This window comes from Crassostrea angulata, chromosome 4 (assembly GCF_025612915.1).
Source record: "Crassostrea angulata isolate pt1a10 chromosome 4, ASM2561291v2, whole genome shotgun sequence".
In the NCBI taxonomy this organism is placed as follows: Eukaryota; Metazoa; Mollusca; class Bivalvia; order Ostreida; family Ostreidae; genus Magallana; species Magallana angulata.
This window is the reverse complement of record NC_069114.1, coordinates 6,564,891-6,585,206: the sequence shown is the minus strand read 5'-3', so window position 1 is coordinate 6,585,206 and position 20,316 is coordinate 6,564,891. Positions and strand designations below refer to the sequence as shown.

General features: G+C 34.7%; 2 protein-coding genes and 1 long non-coding RNA gene across 4 annotated transcripts; 1 reads left to right on the top strand and 2 right to left on the bottom strand.

Moving 5' to 3' along the window:
- Nucleotides 1–2,330: 2,330 nt before the first annotated feature.
- LOC128179882 (uncharacterized) lies at nt 2,331–6,797 on the bottom strand. Its single transcript, XR_008243158.1, has 4 exons — nt 6,723–6,797; nt 3,878–4,031; nt 3,415–3,478; nt 2,331–3,078 (listed from the first exon to the last, which is right to left on the bottom strand). It is a non-coding gene; the product is annotated as an uncharacterized LOC128179882 (long non-coding RNA).
- Nucleotides 6,798–7,846: 1,049 nt separating this feature from the next.
- LOC128179875 (zinc finger MYM-type protein 3-like) lies at nt 7,847–10,007 on the bottom strand. The gene is made up of 2 exons (XM_052847562.1): nt 8,903–10,007; nt 7,847–8,632 (listed from the first exon to the last, which is right to left on the bottom strand). Exons 1-2 carry the CDS (start codon nt 9,795–9,797, stop codon nt 8,109–8,111), a joined length of 1,419 nt encoding a protein of 472 aa, XP_052703522.1. The 5' UTR covers nt 9,798–10,007; the 3' UTR covers nt 7,847–8,108.
- A 3,611-nt stretch (nt 10,008–13,618) lies between these two features.
- On the top strand, nt 13,619–16,009 carry LOC128179877 (serine/threonine-protein kinase PknD-like). 2 transcript variants are annotated; one of them, XM_052847565.1, is made up of 2 exons: nt 13,619–13,735; nt 13,973–16,009. In XM_052847565.1, exon 2 carries the CDS (start codon nt 14,011–14,013, stop codon nt 14,929–14,931), a length of 921 nt encoding a protein of 306 aa, XP_052703525.1. In that variant the 5' UTR covers nt 13,619–13,735; nt 13,973–14,010; the 3' UTR covers nt 14,932–16,009. The 2 variants fall into 2 exon arrangements, with proteins under 2 accessions (XP_052703525.1, XP_052703526.1); XM_052847566.1 differs by having other exon boundaries at nt 13,657–13,735; nt 13,979–16,009.
- Nucleotides 16,010–20,316: the final 4,307 nt, after the last annotated feature.

Genomic DNA, 20,316 nt, shown 5'->3' with positions numbered 1-20,316 from the left:
TTTACAGAACCATGCAAGTTCATTCCCTTAAAAAGCCAGTATTCAGAGTGGGACTAAAGGTGTTAACTCGTCAACATCAATTCTTATCGCTTAACAGGCACCTTGACTGGTGTGACAGTTCTTTATACTGTCTGTATTATAACCAGAGATCGCGTACAGATCCCCGTTTAAAAGACTTTAATTCTGGCTTACCCTAGTCCACATTCAACTGTCATTTTTCATAATAAACAAATCTGAATTAACAGTGGAAGCGTGTTTAATGTCTGTTTCATTATGGCCAGACAAAAATTAGTCTGAAATGATACCAAATATTAAAAAAGATTTATCAAAATTTATAATTTTAACAACATTTAGCTAGAAATATTTCAATATTACATTTCATTTCTCCAAATAATGGATTCTACTTAATATAAAGTGATATTTTTCTTTAATTAATTTCCCAATTAAGTTAAATTGTGTCCTTTTAATGTTAAATGCCTAGAGAAGTCCCAATGTGCCAGTTGGTTTTGAGTCAAGTTGGAATTATACGTTTTGTTGAGGGATTTGTGAGCAATATAGAGAATTACTCAAACAAAACAGTCACAAACCAACTGTATGAGAAAGTAAAATGGAGATCCATTTTCCATTCAACCAAGCTTCATTAAGTTGTGTTTTTTTTTTTTAATTTTGTTCTATTAATTACAGAAATTCTTGACATTAATTTTTCTCACTTTCTAAAATCATTTTCTTGAGTTCCGAAACACTTTATAGCAAATATAGCCATGAAAAAGTTAGTTTTTCTGTTGTTTTCTGTGTTTATTCTGAGGGGAAAAAAAAAGTTAAAAAAATTCTGGATAATGAATTCTCCAATGAGATAATTTTCTGCCAATATTTCTAATTCCAAATGCTAAATAATCCAGCATGCTGGAACATGTATATGTATATAACTATAATTTTTAATAATACAATAGAATATACTGCTTATATATACAATTATATATACAATTGAACTAGCACTTTACACACTTTGTAAAATACAAGAAATGAAAATATTTGTTCAGAGTCAAAATATTTCATCACATGCAAGCCACTGCATGTTTACCGATACTAACAGTAAATCATACATTAGATGCCCCACCCGTTTCTATATGGTACCCACTGGCAAAATCTATCCCTCTCCTAGTCAAATGAGCTGGCTAAAGATATTGAAGAGATTATAGAGAAGCAGAAAGAAACACATCAAAAGCAATTTTTAGTTTTTTCAAAACACAAACAGTATAAGACTTGATCAGATTTTTTTTCCCATTTTTGTCTAAAATCCAACCTCATTCCCCTTTGTCCGAAAACTGCAAAGAGTAATGCTTATGACACATGATAGCTATTGTTTCGTTTAATTTGTCCTCAGAACAAATCTGAACTCAATCTGTGTGTATGTGGCTTTCATCTTATTACCATCAAGCAATCATACTTCCATTAACTGTCAAGGGAGACCACCGAATAAGTCTGCGAGTACAGCGCAATGGTCTCGGAACAATGCCCTCTCAGTCCATCAGAGGTTGCTAATGGCGCTCTACTCGCCTCTACTACCCTTTGATGTGATTTGTGTAACAGAAATAAAACGGGGAATTCTTTATTTCCGTAGATTTCTATTACACCCTAAACAAAAGGTGTACAGTTATAGTGTAGATTGCTTTCAATGCCAAAATAAATGTAGTATAAGTGCTGATTCAACCCTGTAAGGCTCTTCCTGAGCTTTTTTGTCTATCATATTTGTTAGATTATTCAGCCAAGTTTGGTATTCTGTTAACATTGCTTGCTGTTGTTATTCTGTGGTTATCTGGTATATGTGTACTTTATATAATCTACACATGTCAAACTAGCAACATTTTCCACCCAAATTAACAAAGAACCCTTTCTTTGATAGATAAAAAAACTAAATATATCAAATTGAACCATTTCTTCAATATTTTTTCCAATCCTATCACCTTCCCTAAAACAAATTCTCTTAAAAAGGTAAACTTCTGAGGCTCAGAAATTGATTTTTGAGCTGTACGTAGTTAATAGATGTATATATATAGCTTTTATAACATCTTTCTGTCTGGGGTAATAAAAGGAAGCTGTGTATCAGGGTTAAATTAGCAAATTTAAGTAACCTAAGCCCTGTAAAAAGCATCAGGGAATGGAAAATAGTGCACTGACCTGTACAGTGTGGGCCGGGTACCAGTCAGACCGAATTGTGAGGAACCAGACAGGATGATTCAGTCCATATCTAGGTATCACAGGAAAGCAGGCAATCCTTTAAATAATGAAGTAAAAAACCTTCAAATCAACAGAGAGCAAATAAAACGCGACAGTTCTATTTTTACTCCCAAAGTGACGCAACTGCTCAGAAGACAGTTAATTATGCAAGAAATAGTGAGTCAAAATCGTCAACATTCAATATATGCAGAAGGCGCAGACAGAGCTCGGAGATAATGTGAACGACTGCTGTTAAAATATACTACCTACCCCTTTCAATTTCTCACATAAGGCACAAACATCTTATCCAGAATCAACTTAAATTTTGAAAAAAAAAAAAAAAAAATGGCATTTCGATTCCTTATAAATTCTGCAAAAAAGAGAGCAAAATTGAGGGAAGGGGGATGGGGGCTTCAAGGAATTTTTGCATTTTCTGGATATGATTACTCCAAATGACTCATAATCCCAGACCTTGGGACATTTTTTCCCCTTCACTCAACTGTTATATAATTCATTATGATGTCATCGTGAAGAAAGAAAGAAAAAAGGCAGAAAATAATAAATTACTTTGGTATCAGTTCTATCTTCTTATTTTAAGCCCTGAGTGATCTAAATCAAAGACCTCCAAAAAATGATCTGAGTGCATTATTTATGCAATCCCTGATAATTAATACAGACAGATATGGCGCATTACGTTTTCTTAGGGATTAGATGGGGCTTTTTTTCTACTGCGCGATTAACTGCTTACGAAGGTGAGATTTTCTCATCCATTCTGACATTTATCATTCAAAGATCGTAGAATGAAGCGTAGAATATCTCATAAAATGGCCTTGGTCCCGAGATCAGTAAATAAGAATAGACCTATTAAGTAAAAAATTCATATTCTTTATTTTTTCTTTTCACTTTAAATAACATTAAAACTTTAAACAATTGCCTTCATATATATACATGTATACTTTAAGTATTTACATGCTTTGGGCATACACAGCCACAGTGAAATTTTCATCTAAAATTATTGAAATAATTTCAATTAAAAATCAACTATCCAGTTTATGGTCTTTAATGGGAATCTCTAAACATCCTGGATAAGTAGAAATCACTTCATACATCTCTCTATTTGTTAGAAATATGAAAGTGTAATGGCACAGTATACATTATAATTTCTAATAATCATGCACACACATTGCAATTACCGACCTTGACCTTTACACATGACCTTGGATCATTTTGCTGTAAACCTTTGTCAGACCAAGGAAAATGCCTGAAATAATAATTCAATAAATTAATATAAATGAGATGCTATAAATTTAAGTCACACTATTTTGCCAACTTCAAGATAAATCAGACATATTGTCTTATAGCTAAGAAGGGATTTTAGGCAGAGACAGACCAATATACTATATCTATACTGAGACTCAAATAGTTTGCATTGCATGGGTTTAAATCTATTCAAGTTTTATTTTGCGAAAGAATTTCTTTTATTTAACTTAAAGAGAAAAATGAACATAAATTTCCCAAATTGTTTATCCAAGCATTAATAAAACGATAAGACCGGTACCCAAGTTTTTTTCTTTTATTTGAGCCTATATATATACATTTAATTTCCAAAAGGATCTTTCAGATAATTTTCAAATAAAGTGTGTTTAACAATTCTATGTACCTTGTTTAATTACTGTATTCTACTGAGATTTTTTTTTCCGTTGGTATAAATCCTGACCCACCATCCCACACAACTCTACTGAGATATTTCCTGATTTCTGCAGGTACCAGAACTTTCCACATAGGCGAACCCCATAAAGTTTAGAACACATGTTCTGAAAAATGAAATATTTCATTATATTATACACTTATTCTGTTATCTCATTCAAATAAAGATTGTGTTAAAGTGTTCCACATTTCAGGATATCACAGAATGTTATTCATCATTTCATTTTTTAAATTAATTGCATAATATGACAAGCAGCAGATCTAAAACACGTACATAATTCTAGTTGATCTAGATTTTCTTGATATCAAAGATTTGCATCGTAAATATGATTTCTGCATGAATTCATTCTCAAGAGAAACAGAAGATTATGTTTCATACTGAGGACAAAACTTGTGAACAGCATAACAAGTCCTATAACTCTTATTAGTTCTAGGAAGTAGTTGCTCTCTCTCTCTCTCTTTCTCTCTCTCTCTCTCTCTCTCTCTCACACACACAATACACAAACTTCCTATTGCTACAATTACAAAGCCTGCCATGATGATGACATACCAACAAAGTTCATAAAATTAAAAAAAAAAAACACCATTTTTTACAATATCCTGTTTACTGTTAAAATTACTTAGGAATAACTTCCAAATTTTATCACAAAAACTTGTGTACTATGAATTAGAAAATGAAATCCATTACAAATATATTAATCACTCATACATGTAAATAAATCTTCAAAATAAACTTATATATATAAATCAACAATAATTTGCATGTAACTCATAGCAGCCTGGTTGAGCAATTCTATGACAATAATCACTCCATTCTTTATACCTGCATGGGCTGTGTTTTACAAAAGAACTTATGACAAAGTCGTTTTTTCAGTCTCATGGAACGGTCTTTAATGAACAAAATTTATATCAAACAAATATTTTAATTTACATTATATTATATTTTACAGACATTACAATAAAACATTGATTCGTTTGTGATAAATAAACATTCATTAATTTGGTCATAAGTCGTAAGTTCTTTAAATTTGTAAAACGCAGCCCTGAACTCTAGGTACTGGTACTGGGCAACAAATGGTCCGGGTCCAGAATATTTAATTGTAAATATTTGTATGGACTGGATTTGCCTCTATCAGAGACATAAATAACAGAGATTGGCAACTTTTCGAAATGTCGTGAAATCTCGCGGTCCCTATGGTAAAGTATTTCCACTTTAGATTAGTAAATCTTTCTAATAAACAATTATTTCGAAATATAAACATTATTACCAAAACATTTAAAATATTACATATTTTATGAGTCTATGTCTTATAAACAATATTAAATGATGAGTTTTGGGAGACAGTTGGCTACCCGTCATCCGAGATTTTGTCGATGTTTTATAGCTGTCCAATATACTTTCTATATAATCTTATTTTACATTAATTTTTTTCAAAAACGTCTAAAACCTATGCACATTTTCATAAAAACAATATACTAATAATATTAAGATCATTTTCTCAGTTTACCAATATGTAGTTCTCAAAGTAAGGTTAACTTTGTCCCGTAATAACAAAACTCGCTGGTGGCGGAGTTGCCAATCTCTGTTATTTACATGTATGTCTCTGCTTCTATTGATGACCTTGCATTTTAATCTTCAAGGTAATTTTTTTTAATGTTTACAAGGAATTCATATACAGATGCATTTCAACAAAAAAGAATCTGTGACAACACACTAAATTCACATACTGTGGTTTCATTAATTTTCGTGGATTTTATGAAAACCATAGTTTCAAGGATACGTAATTTAGTGGCCAATGATCCTATCAATACAAAATGTTATTTGAAATTGAACTACAATGAACATTTAATTTCGTGGATCAACTTAACAACGAAATCCACGAAAATTGGTATTCAACGAATATTGATGAAACCACAGTGGTAGGCCCTAAAATGTCTAGTAACAAAAGGAGCCCCCCCCCCTCCCCACCGCAAACAATTACTAACTCCCCCCTGAAAAAAATGGTTGGATCTGTGCATTTATATGTCACCACTTATAGTAAATAGATTCTTGTCATAGAGCATCTTACCAAATCACAGGTTTCTGATCCGTTTCAATTTGTAGAAAAACTAAGTTCACTCGGACTAAAAACCAGTCAACTACAGTGTCAAATGCAGCTCCGAAGGAACTGGCTAAGGAAGTGGACCCAACCCACCCACCCTCCATTTGAATGAAATTTCTGTCCTAGTTTTAAAAAAAAGCCATTGACCGTCCATCATGATCTATACATACATGTACATTGTTGGTTTTTAGATTTTCAGTGAAAAATTAACATTTTTTTGACGGTCAGACCAGTTTGAACACCGGCGCCAGATAGCTCAGTTGGTAGAGCACCTGACTAGAGATTTAGGGGGCCTGGGTTCGGATCCCAGTCTGGTACTTCATTATTTCTCCCATCCCGTTACATTTGGTGCCGTGACCAACCCGGCCTGGAACTGACAGGTTTACACCTGCCAGAGGGAGAGCCTGGTTGATCTTTGAGGGCGAAGATCATTCAGGAAGGGAGGAACGCCGGCGTCAGATATCTCAGTTAGTAGAGCAACTGACTAGAGAATCAGGGGCCCGGATTCGGATCCCGGTCTGGTCCGTCTTTTATTCTCCCATCCCGTTACAATTTAATGACAGCTCGAGCAGAGACAGTGGTGAAAGGGGGTTTGGGAAATTTAAGGGGTTGTGGTCGAAAAATGTTAGCCATTGTATTTTAACTCAGTATAATACTACATGTTATTTTTCCACATCCTGATTAACTGACACTCACAGAAAACGCTCAGACTGCCGTTCCTCGTTCTCTCCGTCATGATCAACTTCTCCGACTCAACCATGTGGTTTTCCCGTGATGCGCATGCGTGAAAAAAAGATGTTTGGACGACCCCCCCCCCCCCCCCCCCGGGATATATTCAGGCACGTAGCATCAGGGGGGGGGCCAGGGGGGGCCTGGCCCCCCCACTTTTTCTCGCAGCAACAATTTTTTTAAAATTTACATATTAAAAAATGAATTATAATGGACTTGGCCCCCCCACTTTTTTGGAAGTTACTAAAAAATTGATATGAAAATTAGTAGTCAAATTGAAGGTACCTACCCCCCCCCCCCCCCCCCCCCGGATTAGGAATTTCATGATTTAGAAGGAAAATTTTGGGAAACTTAAAATTTTTTTTTTCTTTTTCTTTTTTTTTTTTTTTTTGCTTGTCAAGATTTTTTGGATGGGTCTGGCCCCCCCCCCCCCCCACTTTCAAAAACGATGCTACGTGCCTGATATTTGCCTAATTGCTAGCAATGTATCGACACAGCTATTAATAAGTATAAGTACTTCAGAATTGTGTTCAAATTAGGCATCCCTATGCTATAAACCAAGGACTTTCTATAGTAATACTTCCAGTGGCATAGCTAGAACGTACTACAATGAAGAAGGCCAATATATATAGGCACAAAATAACTGAATAAGGCGAGGGGGGTCTTGGGCCGCTGAAGGCCCCCAGTGGGCCCAGTGCAGTGCGCTGATAGGGGGTTCAGGGGGAGGCGAAGCTCTCCGACAGAAAACGGATTTTGTTTTTTTAGAGATCACTCAAGAACAAATTTAAGGGCACTTTTCGTACAATTTTTCATGATAAAAAGCCAAAACACTTCTTAATACAATCCAATTTGTTTTTACCAACACTCTTAAGAGTAATCAAAGCTAGTGACAGAAAAATTATACTAAGGCTATTATCTTTCTCCAAAGTTTAGTTTACTATTTAAGGCATTAATATTAGGCATATTATTAGGACTTTGTTATACTGAATGTAATATAATTTAAAAACATTTTATTATATAGCATCATTGACGTCACGCACATATGCTTCCGCTGGGCATTTGATAAATAAAACGCAATGTACCATAGCTGCGGTAAATTTCTTTTGATCTTAACTGTGGGTATCTGTACATAACCACTGATACCCAGTAGGCGTGGTGAAACTTCACTAATAAAACCATGACGCAACACATCATTTGCATAATTTTTTTCATTGCAAATTGACATCAATTTTATTCAACAAAAAATGACAAAGAAATCTAGTGCGTTTTTCGCCTCTCAGGCTGTATGGGTAAACATAACTAGTTCACACACGGCATTTAACAAATAAAAAATACTCAACACTTAAGACTCTTTCAAAGGTTGAAATATACTTTACAGTTATTGAACATGTTTTTACAATCTCCACACTTCGGATTTTCAATTCCATCCAAGATTTTGGCCTTTTTGCTGACTGGTTCATTTGGCTCCAATGCATTGGAAATATCACGCAGCATCTCTTCACTCGGACGCTTATATTTACGGACACTCTCGATGGATCTATGTCCTGTGCGTTCCATGATTTCCTGTTCCGGAACCCCGGCTTGGTAAAGAGCGGTTGCACAGGTGCGCTTACCCGAATGATTAGAGAAGAATCCGGGAATTCCGGCTTTGTCACACATATTTTTCATAATTGTAGATAATTTGTTGACTCCAATAGGCTGTACACTGAAACGGACTTCGTTGTTTTCTCCGTTTGCCAGTGGTCGCCGGTAAAATCGGTTATTTTCTGAATTAACCACCACCAGATCGAAGTATTCCTTGTAGATATTGAAGACTTTTTCGCCCTGGAAATGATGCCTTATAGATTTTGCGCTCACGTGTCTTTGATACAATCCACCTGTAAAGATAGCAATAACCTTAAATACTCAAATATATATTTTTTTCTAAAACGAATTCTTTTCTTTTTGGGCAATATCACCTTTGTAATTATTATAATTTCCATATAAGCTTTATCAACCGTTGTAGACTAGTAAGAACAAAGCAACCGATAGATGCGCAGATGAACAGTTATTTTGTGTTAGAATAGCCTTGATAAAGATTTACAAAACCATTACACAGCTGTTAAATTATATGTATTAGATTTTAATTATTAGTAAATTTAATTTACCTTTATAGGTCTTGTTTGCCCTTCCTGTAAAATTTATAAACTTGCCCTTCTGGTCTTGACCCAGCTCAAACTGGTCTACGGATAATGTTTTGTGTTCGTCAACAGCTCTCAAACCAAAGAGCTTGCAATTGTAGAAAAACAGGGTGTTTAGCATTGATTCTCCTGTACTGTTACCGAGGAGACCCTTCTCCCACAGAATATTCTCTGCCTCTTCAGAAATTGGCTCGGCCTGCCTAGTAGATGTCCCCACGCCTTGTGCGGTAAGTTCTGCCATCCGCGCGCTTAGAGTTTTCCGGAATTCGTAAAACTGGGAATTCTTCTCATCAAGAAAATTAAAATGCACTCCGTTTTCTCGAAGATGTCTTAAAAGTCCAGTACAAAGCATGTAAAGTGTTTTAGGAGGGTAGGCCTTGCCATCCTTGCGTCGCGTTTCAACAACAAACCTTGATAGCCAAAAATTAAGCTCCTCTGCTGAGAAGGCCAGAATATCCGGGATCTGGTCCCCTGTCATCATCATCCGAGCGGAGCGCCAGTCGTTGAATGTAGTTACCGACCAATTTGTGTTCTTCCGCGTGTTTTTGTTTTCTGTCGAATTGAGCAAATCTTTCAAGTCTTTATCATTTACAAAATGTTCATAGCGACCCACCGGCATGCTAGATCCTCCCTCTTTTTTCGCAAGGAGGTCAAAATCCACAAAGTAGTCCGATTCCTTGTCGGCAGGTCCGGGATTGTACAAGTCGATCGCTTGAGACAACGTTATGTTCTCCAACAAATTTTCGCACTCAATCTCCTTCTCTATCTGCTCACTTGCTTGCGAAAGAGTAATATCGTCAATTGTGGTGTCCCATAGCCCACCCAAATCAAAAAAACCCTCGCATGTGTCGTCTACTTCCATTTCTTTTGATATGTCGTCCTTTCTTGTCGACTTCTAAGCGGGAAATGAAGATCCAAAATTTCTCTTTGCGCGTGCTATATGATTTTTGGTTGCTCTGATACATGTGACTTAAACAATAGGTTTTAATTGGTTATGTAAAGAAGGACGAAGGCGGGTCAAAAATGTCACTCGGACGCTGCGCGTCCTCGTGACATTTTTGCCCCACCTTCGTCCTTCTGTACATAACCAATTAAAACCTATTGTATAACTACTACATACCTAGCATCAATGAAACCTCAAAGAATCAGTCTTGAAAAAGAGAAAGGACAGATATGGTGAAGTTGCCAAAAATAGTGAGTTCTATTTTTGGTAACTTTACCGTGTGAATTTAATAGAAAATTGTTTTTACTTGGAGGGGGGGGGGGGGTCGGGACGTCCCTCCCCCTCTCTGGATCTGCACGAATGAATGCTCCGATGTGCTATATGAATGGATCAAATAAACCTTTGTTATGTTTATTTTTAGTCGCTCCGATGTGCTATATGAATGGATCAAATAAACCTTTGTTATGTTTATTTTAGTTTATACTGTAATTATTGGTTGTAACAACCCACTTGCTAGTTTAAAACATCCACGACAATGCGCTTAATCTTTAATTTTTTTCTACATCTACACATCCATACAACACATATTTGTTTTCTCTACCTGTTTATGCTGATGATGGGATTTGAACCCACTCTTCACTCTCAATAAAATGTGTGCACCATTACACCACACCAGCTTTTATAGAGAAATATAGGAATAGGAGGATCTCAAATCATAATTTCATTTTTTAAACAAAATAAATAACATACATTTTAAGCTGAATAAAATATGTTCACCAATTTCAATTTCAATTTCTTTATTAACCAATTAAGGGCCCTCAAGGGGCAACATGAAGACTGTTGACATACAACATCCAATGAACAAAAAACATTCAATAAACATATACAAGAGGGAAAGAGCTGGATGATTGAAAGAGCTAAGACAGACATGAACAATTAAATAGTATATATGTATATATATATGTATAATTATGGATGTTTCCATACATTCAATATAGTGTCTTCTATATATTTATGTTAAACACCATACATAAATATGTCAAGATACAAATGCACATACAAATTTGAAATAGTTTATCATATGATTGAAAAATAAAAAAACCAATATTTGAATAGGAAATACAAATTAAGGCAATGTCTTTTGTAAAAATTTACCAACAGAGTTTAATATATCTAATTCTTCACAGTTTAGAATCCAAAATAATTTTTGTTTATCTTCTAAACTAGTAAAATGTTTTGCTTTAGATGAAATTAAATCAAATAGTTCCTCTCTTTTTTTTTTTTGTAAATTTGCTGCATTGGATAAGAAAATGTTCTTCAGCTTCAATTTTATTAAGTGTACAATTTTTGCATATTCTTTCTGTTCTAGGTGTGTTATTATATCTGCCCGATTCAATAAAAAGTCTATGCGCTGATATCCGCAGTCTACAGATTGGCTTTCTGTAGTTAGGTCTTAATATAGTTAAATACTTTTCCAGTCTGAAGTTAGTTTTCAAAAATAAATAAGTAACAAGTTTGCCATCTTTAAGTGTTTCATTTGAGTACTGCCAATCCATCAAATATTTTTTAGTCTGAGATTGTTTTAAAGAAGTAACAAAGTCTTTTTTAGAATATGTCATAATGTTTTGAATATTAAGAATGTTTAGTAGCTTTTCAATAGAGGAATACCAAGTTGTATTTTGGGCGAAATGAAGTTCTTTACTACACACAAATGCATCTTTTAATAGAGGAAACTCTGTTGTTAAATTTTCTAATCTGTAGCAATATTTTAGTAATCTATTGACAATATCATAATGTAGAGGAAATCTTCCTAGTTCAGAAAGTGAAGCATGGTTCATACTTTTCTTATTCAACCCCAATATGGTTTTACAAAATTTTAGATGTAAAGTTTCAGCTATTAAGTTGTTATAACATTGTTGTATCAGTATATCATTAGACTGTTTTATTTTTATGTTATTGACGTTAAAGATTCCCAATATTTCAGAGCCATAAAGTAAAATTGGCTTTATAGTGTGGTTAAATACATTTAAGCTAGTCGATATCCCGGGGTTTAGACTCAGGAAGTCTTTTCGTACTTTGAAATAAGCTTTCAGTCCCTTTTTGTGTAATTCCACCTTAGCCAGTGAGAAAGTCCCTGAAGCTGCGAAATGAATGCCTAAGTATTTGTAATTTTGTACACATTCAATATTGAAATTTTTGTAACTAAATTTATGGTTTATTGTTCTCCCAGCTTTATTAAATATAATAATTTTTGTTTTATTGGAATTAACTTGCATACCCCAGTCATCACAATATTTCTCTAAAGCATTTAATTTTTGCTGAAGTCCTTCTGGTGATGATGAAAAGATTACTATGTCATCAGCATACATTAAACAGTCTATGTTTTTTGAGTATAATGATATAGAGTCAATACAGCCCTGTAAATATGATGGCAGGTCATTTATAAACATTTTAAATAATGTGGGGCTCAAATTGTCTCCTTGACGCACCCCTAATTTGATAGGAAATGAGGAGGTAAGAAAATTATCATATTTAACACATCCTTCACTTTTCATATACATATTATTAATGATACAATAAAATTTTGTTCCCACATTATGTTGTAGTAGTTTTAGTTTCAATCCATTGTGAACAACACTATCAAAAGCTTTATGAAAATCTATAAAGCAGGCATATAATCTACCTTCTTTTGTATTACAATATTTATCAATTAAACATTTAACAATAAAACAATGATCAGAGGTTCTGGCATGTTTTGTGAATCCAACCTGACAAGGGTGTATTAGATTATTTTCACTTAGGAAGTTATCTAATCTGGTGTTCAAAATAGTATTGAAAAGTTTGCCAAGATTACTTGTTATAGTTATTCCACGGTAATTGTTTGGGTCACAGGGATCATTTGATTTGAATATAGGAGTGATATATCCCTTAGCCCATTGCTCTGGGTAATAACTAAAGGAAAAGCATAAATTAAATAGTTTCAATAAACAAGGCATGAGAAATGTGTGTCCACTTTTCAACATTTCATTCGATATAAGATCTAACCCTTTTGCTTTTCCACATTTCAAAGAAGAAATTGCAGCAGATATTTCTTTGTTTGTTATTATGTTGTCTAGTTTATTAAATATGTTATGTTTACATTTTTTTTTTGCAAGTAGAAAATTTAATTCTCTAAATCTGTCTTCAAAGTTTTTGTCCACTGATGAATGTAAAGATTTAAAATGGTTTAACCATGCATTAGGTTCTACTGGATAATTAGTTGAATCAGCTTTTTCTGCCCTTAGATCATTTACAAGTTTCCAATATTGTTTTGGGTCATCTATCCGCAAAGAATCTAGCTTGTTAATAATGTCGCTTCTGAATTTTCTATATTTCATCTTCCTTAATTTGTTATATTCCCTGTATAATTTATAGTAGTGCCCTCTGATAATGGGGTCCTTGGGGGATTTACAATATAGTTTACCTTGAGCAACAACTCTTGCTCGCATTTTACCCAAGTCTGCGTCAAACCATTTTTTGTTTTTAACTTTATTTTTATTCTTAAAGTTTGGTTTTTTGAGCGACAGTTCAGCTGATGATAAAATAATATTTTCAAAGTTAGAAATTAATTCAGATATTTTCTCATGTGTACATTTATCTGCTCTGGACAGGAAATTATGTCAATTGTGGTTAATTCTCCCAATAATGAGTGACCTAGATTCTGGACCAACGCAAATCCGAGTACAAGTGTGTACCTGCAGGTATTTAAATCAAACACATGACCTCACACAGGTTGACGACCAGGAACAACAAACACCTGAAGCCCGCCATGTTGGATTGTAAAGATTTGTAGTTTACGTATGGGGTAATAACGTTAGGTAAATTTCATAATCCACTTAATGTCTATTCTTAACAATCAAAAAACAATGTGGACTAATTATTTTTTTATGGATAAATTCATACCTAATTCTAAATTCTGTCAAAATATCATGACCAAAAATGTACAGTTAATTAATGCATGAAATGGAATCCCTGATTCCTACATAAAGTAATGTAAATCAAACCAAAATAATTCTTGCATATGTCATAAATACATACTGACATTGACTTTGCAGGTTTAGTTCCCCCTAAATTTACTAAGGGTTCCCTGACCATGGACTCCAGGAACAGCGCCCAGGATGTTGTACGCTGCACCCTGTGTCAGGACTCTATGACCCTTAGTATGCCACCCCAAGGAGCCGAGTCCTCTCCCCTAGACCGGTCACTGTTGGATGTACCCCAGGTCATCACAGCTATAGACACAGGGCATACATATCTATACCGTGTGTCGTGTCTTAATGATACAGAAGTATGGACGCGTGGTAGTGACAGCAAGATGAAACTCTTCAACCTGCAGGGAGAACTAGTGGAGTCCATCCTTCCCAAGTCAGCCCGGAACAGTCCACGGGACATAGCAGTGACAAGGAGTGGGGATCTAGTTTATACTGATTACATGGATAGAACTGTGGAAATAGTGAAGAATACACAGATACAGACAGTGATCAGACTACAGGGGTGGAAACCTTGCAATGTCTGTAGTACCTCCTCTGGTGACCTCCTGGTTGTCATGGAAAGTGAGGATAATAAACAAACAAAAGTTGTGCGTTACTCTGGCTCTACAGAGAAACAAAGTATTCAGTACGATGACAAAGGACAACCTCTCTATTCATCGGTTGACATTAAATACATCACTGAGAACAGGAACCTAGATATCTGTGTGTCAAACTGTGGAACCCATGCAGTAGTGGTGGTCAATCAGGCCGGGAAACTCCGGTTTACCTACACTGGTCCTCCCTCTACTACCAAGGGATCATTTGATCCACGCGGCATCACAACAGACAGCCAGGGTCGGATCCTGACAGCAGACAATAACAATAGCTGTATTCACATCCTGGATCAGGACGGACAGTTCCTCCGCTACATTGACAACTGTCATTTACAGGCTCCATGGGGTTTATGCGTGGACACCAGAGACAACCTCTTTGTGGCTGAGTGGGACACAGGTATAGTGAAGAAAATACAATATTACATGTAAATCAATTAACTGCATGACTTAGATGTAAACAAAGCGTATGAAGTATATATTTTATATTGAAAGTAAGTATACCATGTAATGAAACTATTAACGTTGTATGTCATCACATGGTGTATATCAGATGTAAACATGTTGTGTGTTGATAATGTTTCACACATTAACTAACTTACCATGTCTATAAGATATTTACAGACTGCTTAACTGTCATAATAGTAAGTGTTTATGTGTTTAATCATTGCAAGGCATCAGTCTTCATTTGTTTCAATACAATAATTTTTATTTTTGTGTGTTAACAAAGTTCTCTCTGATAATATATAAGTAAACAAACATAGACCATGTTTATATATTATATGTAAACAAAGTGGCTGTGTATATGTGTCACATGCATATCAAAAGACTATATATTTACATCTATATTATAAAGAAACTCCTTTTTTTCTATTTACATGTATAAATGTACATTAAGTGACTGTGATTTTAATATGTGTATACGTTTGTGTATGTGTATATGTCTGATTTTTAACAATTACCACTTGTTACATGTGGTTATCACTCTATGTTACATGTAATAATATGACAGTATATCTATAACATGTATTTAAAATGGTCTTTATATGTTTAACTTACATGTGGTTATCTGAACACAATTTATGTTGCATGTTTTAATGACAAAGGTTAATGGACGTGTAGCACTCAATTCTTTACCAAAAAATGGAGCGAGGCCACAAAGGGACTGAGGCCCATTACTTATAAAGAGGAGTGGTACAGGTATATTGACCCAAGTAGAATCATATGACACTGAACTTATAGTTATTACTTACCTTTTAAATCTAAAGAATTGGAGTAGATGTTTGATTATTCGTCAACCCGTTCCTCTGTTCTATGTTTATAATATATTCTGTCCTGTGGTGTTTTTATTTCTATCTTGGATCGAGTTTTTGCAGAACTAACCAAAGGATTCTGAAATATGTAATTAGACAATCAGCATATTTACAGACATGTGTATGTATATATTATTGATACTGCATCTGAATGTGTTATAAGTTATTTTTATCTTTAAATAAATCTTTGAACTAAATATCAATGTATTGTTTTATATCAAAAAGAAACATTTAAAATTTTGGCATGGCCATACAATGGTGTGAGAATTGAAGTAAGAGGCAGCATTTGCAATCCAAATACATCGTTTAAAAAAAGAGAAGATTTTCTATTTAAACAAATGAAGTTACAAAAAAGTGTCCATACAAGCACCATGCATTTTCTCTTCATTGGAGCAGCAAATATAACGTCCATCTGTTGTCAGTAGAGCGGGGAAGTGTGTTAAATCGATTTGTGGTGCATGTACATGTATGGTAGGGTGCTTTTCAGTTTTCTCTGCAATATCTGTAATTCAAGCAAAAATTATCATTGGATATTTGATCTTTAATTTGAGATTCCCTTTTTTAGCTTCAAATCAAGATTGAAACAAATCTAAATCCTTCATCATTATTTCTAACTAGATGAAAGATAACATACTTTAACAAGTAAGCATTGGGCCACATTGTTAACCTTATTAAGCGTTATTGTATCTCTTTATTCAAGTCGTCGTTAATTAACGTCGTTAATTAAGTTAATGTCTGAGTGGTTCTGTGTGGCATGTATAAACAAAAGGTTTGTCATATTTTCAAGCAAATGTGATTTATTTAATAATTGCTGAGAAATCTGTGACGAAAAATTGTTAAAAAATTTAGGCTAAAAAACTAGTCATTATTTAACAGAAAGTTGACGTCCGACTGGTCCAAAAATGAATCGGACAATATGCCTAAACAAAGAGTGTAATAAAATATCAAGCAAATGCGGTTAATCGTTGCATAGAAAAAAAAATGTTAAAAAATTTAAGCTTAAAATGAAAAAAAGAAGTATTTTATCAGGATGTTGACGTCTGATTTGTACAAAAATAAATTCTATCATGTGTCATACCAAAACAAAGAGTGTTTTAAATTTCAAGCATCTGCCATTAATAGTTGCAGAGAAATCTTTAACGAGAATCTGTTACGGACAGACAGACAAACACAGAGACAAATGTGTAAAACACTAAACCTCTCTCATTTGGAGCTGGGTTATAAAATATATCGTTGAAATCTTCTTTTAGGACATCATATTTTAAGTTCTAAAATGCAACAACTGACTATAAGTATAATTTTCCTAGGCCAAAACATAACAAAGATAACAAAAATGGAAAATGAATGATGACTTAAAGCAAAAAGCAGGTTGTGATATACACCAACTAACAAAGTCTGATGACCATATGCTACAAAATATGAAAGATTTGATAAAAAAAATTGTTATTCAATATTGATAAATATCAAAAGTAGGTCACCGTGACCTTGGTGTGAGGATATGAAGATATGGGGATGCTTGCATATTAATATCACAAAATGTAGCATTGTAGTTCTTAAGAAGATATTTGAACATTTTTCCTTACACATGTATATGTCTCTATGTTTAATTTTGAACTTCTACTGAGGCCAAGTATCTGCCCGGGAGTCACGGTTTGCACAATGAAAAATATTCACTATCTAAGAGTGATTGCATAGTAATATAAAAAATTGTACCATTGTAGTTCTTGAGAAGAATTTTTTTAACTTTCCCTTCTCCATAGTTCTTTATTTAAAATTTAAACACCTAATGGGCCCCAGTATTTCTACAAGAAACTGGACTCTGATCCTACTGAAGAGTTTTAGCTCTCATCACTGACACCCTGGACAAAATGTATGAAAATGATGAAATTGGTGTTAATGTTTATGAAACGCTTCGCCCAACCAACTGTAGACCGGGTCAATTTTATCTGCTTCCAAAAATCCACAAGAAAGGAATGCCTAGGCACCCTATAGTTAATGCCATCGGACACCCCACGGAGAAAATATCTGAATTTATAGATTTACATCTCCGTCCACATGTAGAAGATTTGCCATCATACCTCAAGGACACTACAGATTACCTGAATAAAACACCTTCCTCTGGCCTGCCAGACCATAATCTTCTCGTTACAATGGACGTCACGTCCTTGTACACGAATATTCCTCACGAGGAAGGTATCGAAGCCTGCAGGGAGGTATGGGACAGTAGAACGATTCAGCAGCCGTCAACCGAATCTCTACTCAAGCTCCTTGAACATGTTCTCAAGCTGTACAATTTCATGTTTAATGGCGAACATTACATACAAATAAGTGGTACAGCTATGGGCACCAAAATGGCTCCCTCTTACGCCAATATATTTATGGGGAGGTTGGAACGCAACCTGCTTCTCAGAGCTCCTTTCAAACCTCTGAGCTGGTTGCGGTTCATTGATGATATTGAGATGAAATGGGTCGAAAACCGAGACTGCCTTAATGACTTCATTACCTTCGCCAACTCCTTCCACAATTCGATCAAATTCACAGTGGACATATCTAGTTACAAAAATATTTTTTTGGATACTACATCCACCTTGGAAGATAGTGAAATAAAATTCAGTCTCCATACCAAACCCACTGATTCTCACCTCTACCTCAAGCCTTCGAGTTGCCACCCTCCCCATACTTTTAGAGGAATTCCCAAAGGATTAACAACCAGAATCAGACGATTCTGTTCTTCTAATGAAATCTTTGAAGAACAGAGCAGGATATTAAAATCCCATCTGTGTAATCGAGGCTATAAAGCCCACACAGTTCAATCTGCAATTGATGAGATTATTACAAAAGACAGGAAAACCCTTTTACAATACAAAGAGAAAACAGACAAAAGCAGGGTTCCACTTGTCACTTCATATCACCCCGCCCTTAAGAACCTCAACAGCATCCTTAGAAATAATTTGCCCATTCTTTACACTAACGAAAGAATGGCTGATCTTTTCAAGGATCCACCAATGGCTGCGTTTAAACGCCCGAGGAACTTTAAGAACATGGTAGTAAGGGCAAGATTAGACAACCCGTTGCCAAATGGTGGTTTTAAAACATGTTCCGATGCCAGATGCCTTTTGTGCAAACACAGCACCAACGCGAACAGTTTAAAAAAGCCCCATCACGGGTCGCACCTACAAGATATTTCGCAACACTTCTTGCCGCCGGACAACTGCATCTATCTCATCAGTTGCAAAGTCTGCTCTAAGCAATACGTTGGTGAAACGGGTGACCTCCGCAGAAGGATCAACAACCACCGCTCTACCATAAAGACCAAAAAAGTCAAGAAGCCCGTCGGAGAACATTTTAATACAAGTGGCCACAAATGGGAAGACATGACAGTATTGGTTATTGACCATAATCCTAATTGGACAGACGCGGAGAGGAAAAGCAAGGAAAAGTTCTGGATGCACAGACTCAAATTATTCAGACCTGATGGCATGGACAAACAAATGGAATTCACTAAAATGAACGTCTCATAGCCATACATCACCTGGCACCCACATAGTAATTTCATCAAATCTGTCAAATGCGCCTCTTTCATTTATTAGTTCCTTTACTACCTTTTATTTGTAAATCATTTTTTTCTTAATTTTATTTATTTATTTATTTTCTTTTTAATTGTATCTCTCTCTAATCAAAAATTCGAGTCTATATCATAAGTACCGTACGAGTTAACAACGGGATTCAAATTTTCATTTATTAACTCGGACATCAATTTTAATTAGCTAATTAACTTAATCAGGCGTGAAGTTGGCAGTCGATTGATTACTTTAGAGCAATGGGCGACAGTATCAACACCTTCTTTACGAATGTGAACAAATGATGTGTATAATGTAGCTGTTCTTTTTTTTTTTTATAGTTTCTTAAGTAGTTAAGTAGTAGCTTTAGATTTTGTTTTCTTTAGTTTTTACTTATGTAATTTATTTTTTGGTCCTGAAGAAGGGACGGGTTGTCCCGAAAATTTGACAGTTTCTATTGTTCATGTCGTTAGCCATTTTTAGTGCTTTATATATTCAGTTTACTGGCTTAGTATCTATATATTAGATCCGACACTTTAAAGATGCCTAGTGTTGTTGATTCTATTCAGTGCTTTATATATATATATATATATATATATATATATATATATATATATATATATATATATATATATATATATATATATATATATATATATATATATATTTACCGGTTTATCCGCATACAGTTTGTTTAATATCTTCGATTATTAAAACTATAGCTTAAATGCGAAAGATACTGAATAGCGTTTTCCTCCACAGATATCAGCGAATACTTGATTTATTAAATAGCAATTTAACGAGGCCGAGTACAGTACGAGTACGCACGCTTTCGCGCAGCGTTTCATTTGTATTGTGACGTCATCTTTTTTGCTGTGTTGACGCCATGGCGTAATAGTTTCAACTGCAGATATTCAGCGAAATTTGTTGAAAATAGCTCGTTT

Excerpts from the sequence above, each read along its gene's own strand:
- LOC128179875 (XM_052847562.1), bottom strand. The coding sequence starts at position 9,797 with ATGGAAGTAGACGACACATGCGAGGGTTTTTTTGATTTGGGTGGGCTA. Across the intron at positions 8,633-8,902 it reads GGCAAACAAGACCTATAAAG|GTGGATTGTATCAAAGACAC; the intron begins GTAAATTAAATT and ends CTATCTTTACAG.
- LOC128179877 (XM_052847565.1), top strand. The coding sequence starts at position 14,011 with ATGGACTCCAGGAACAGCGCCCAGGATGTTGTACGCTGCACCCTGTGT.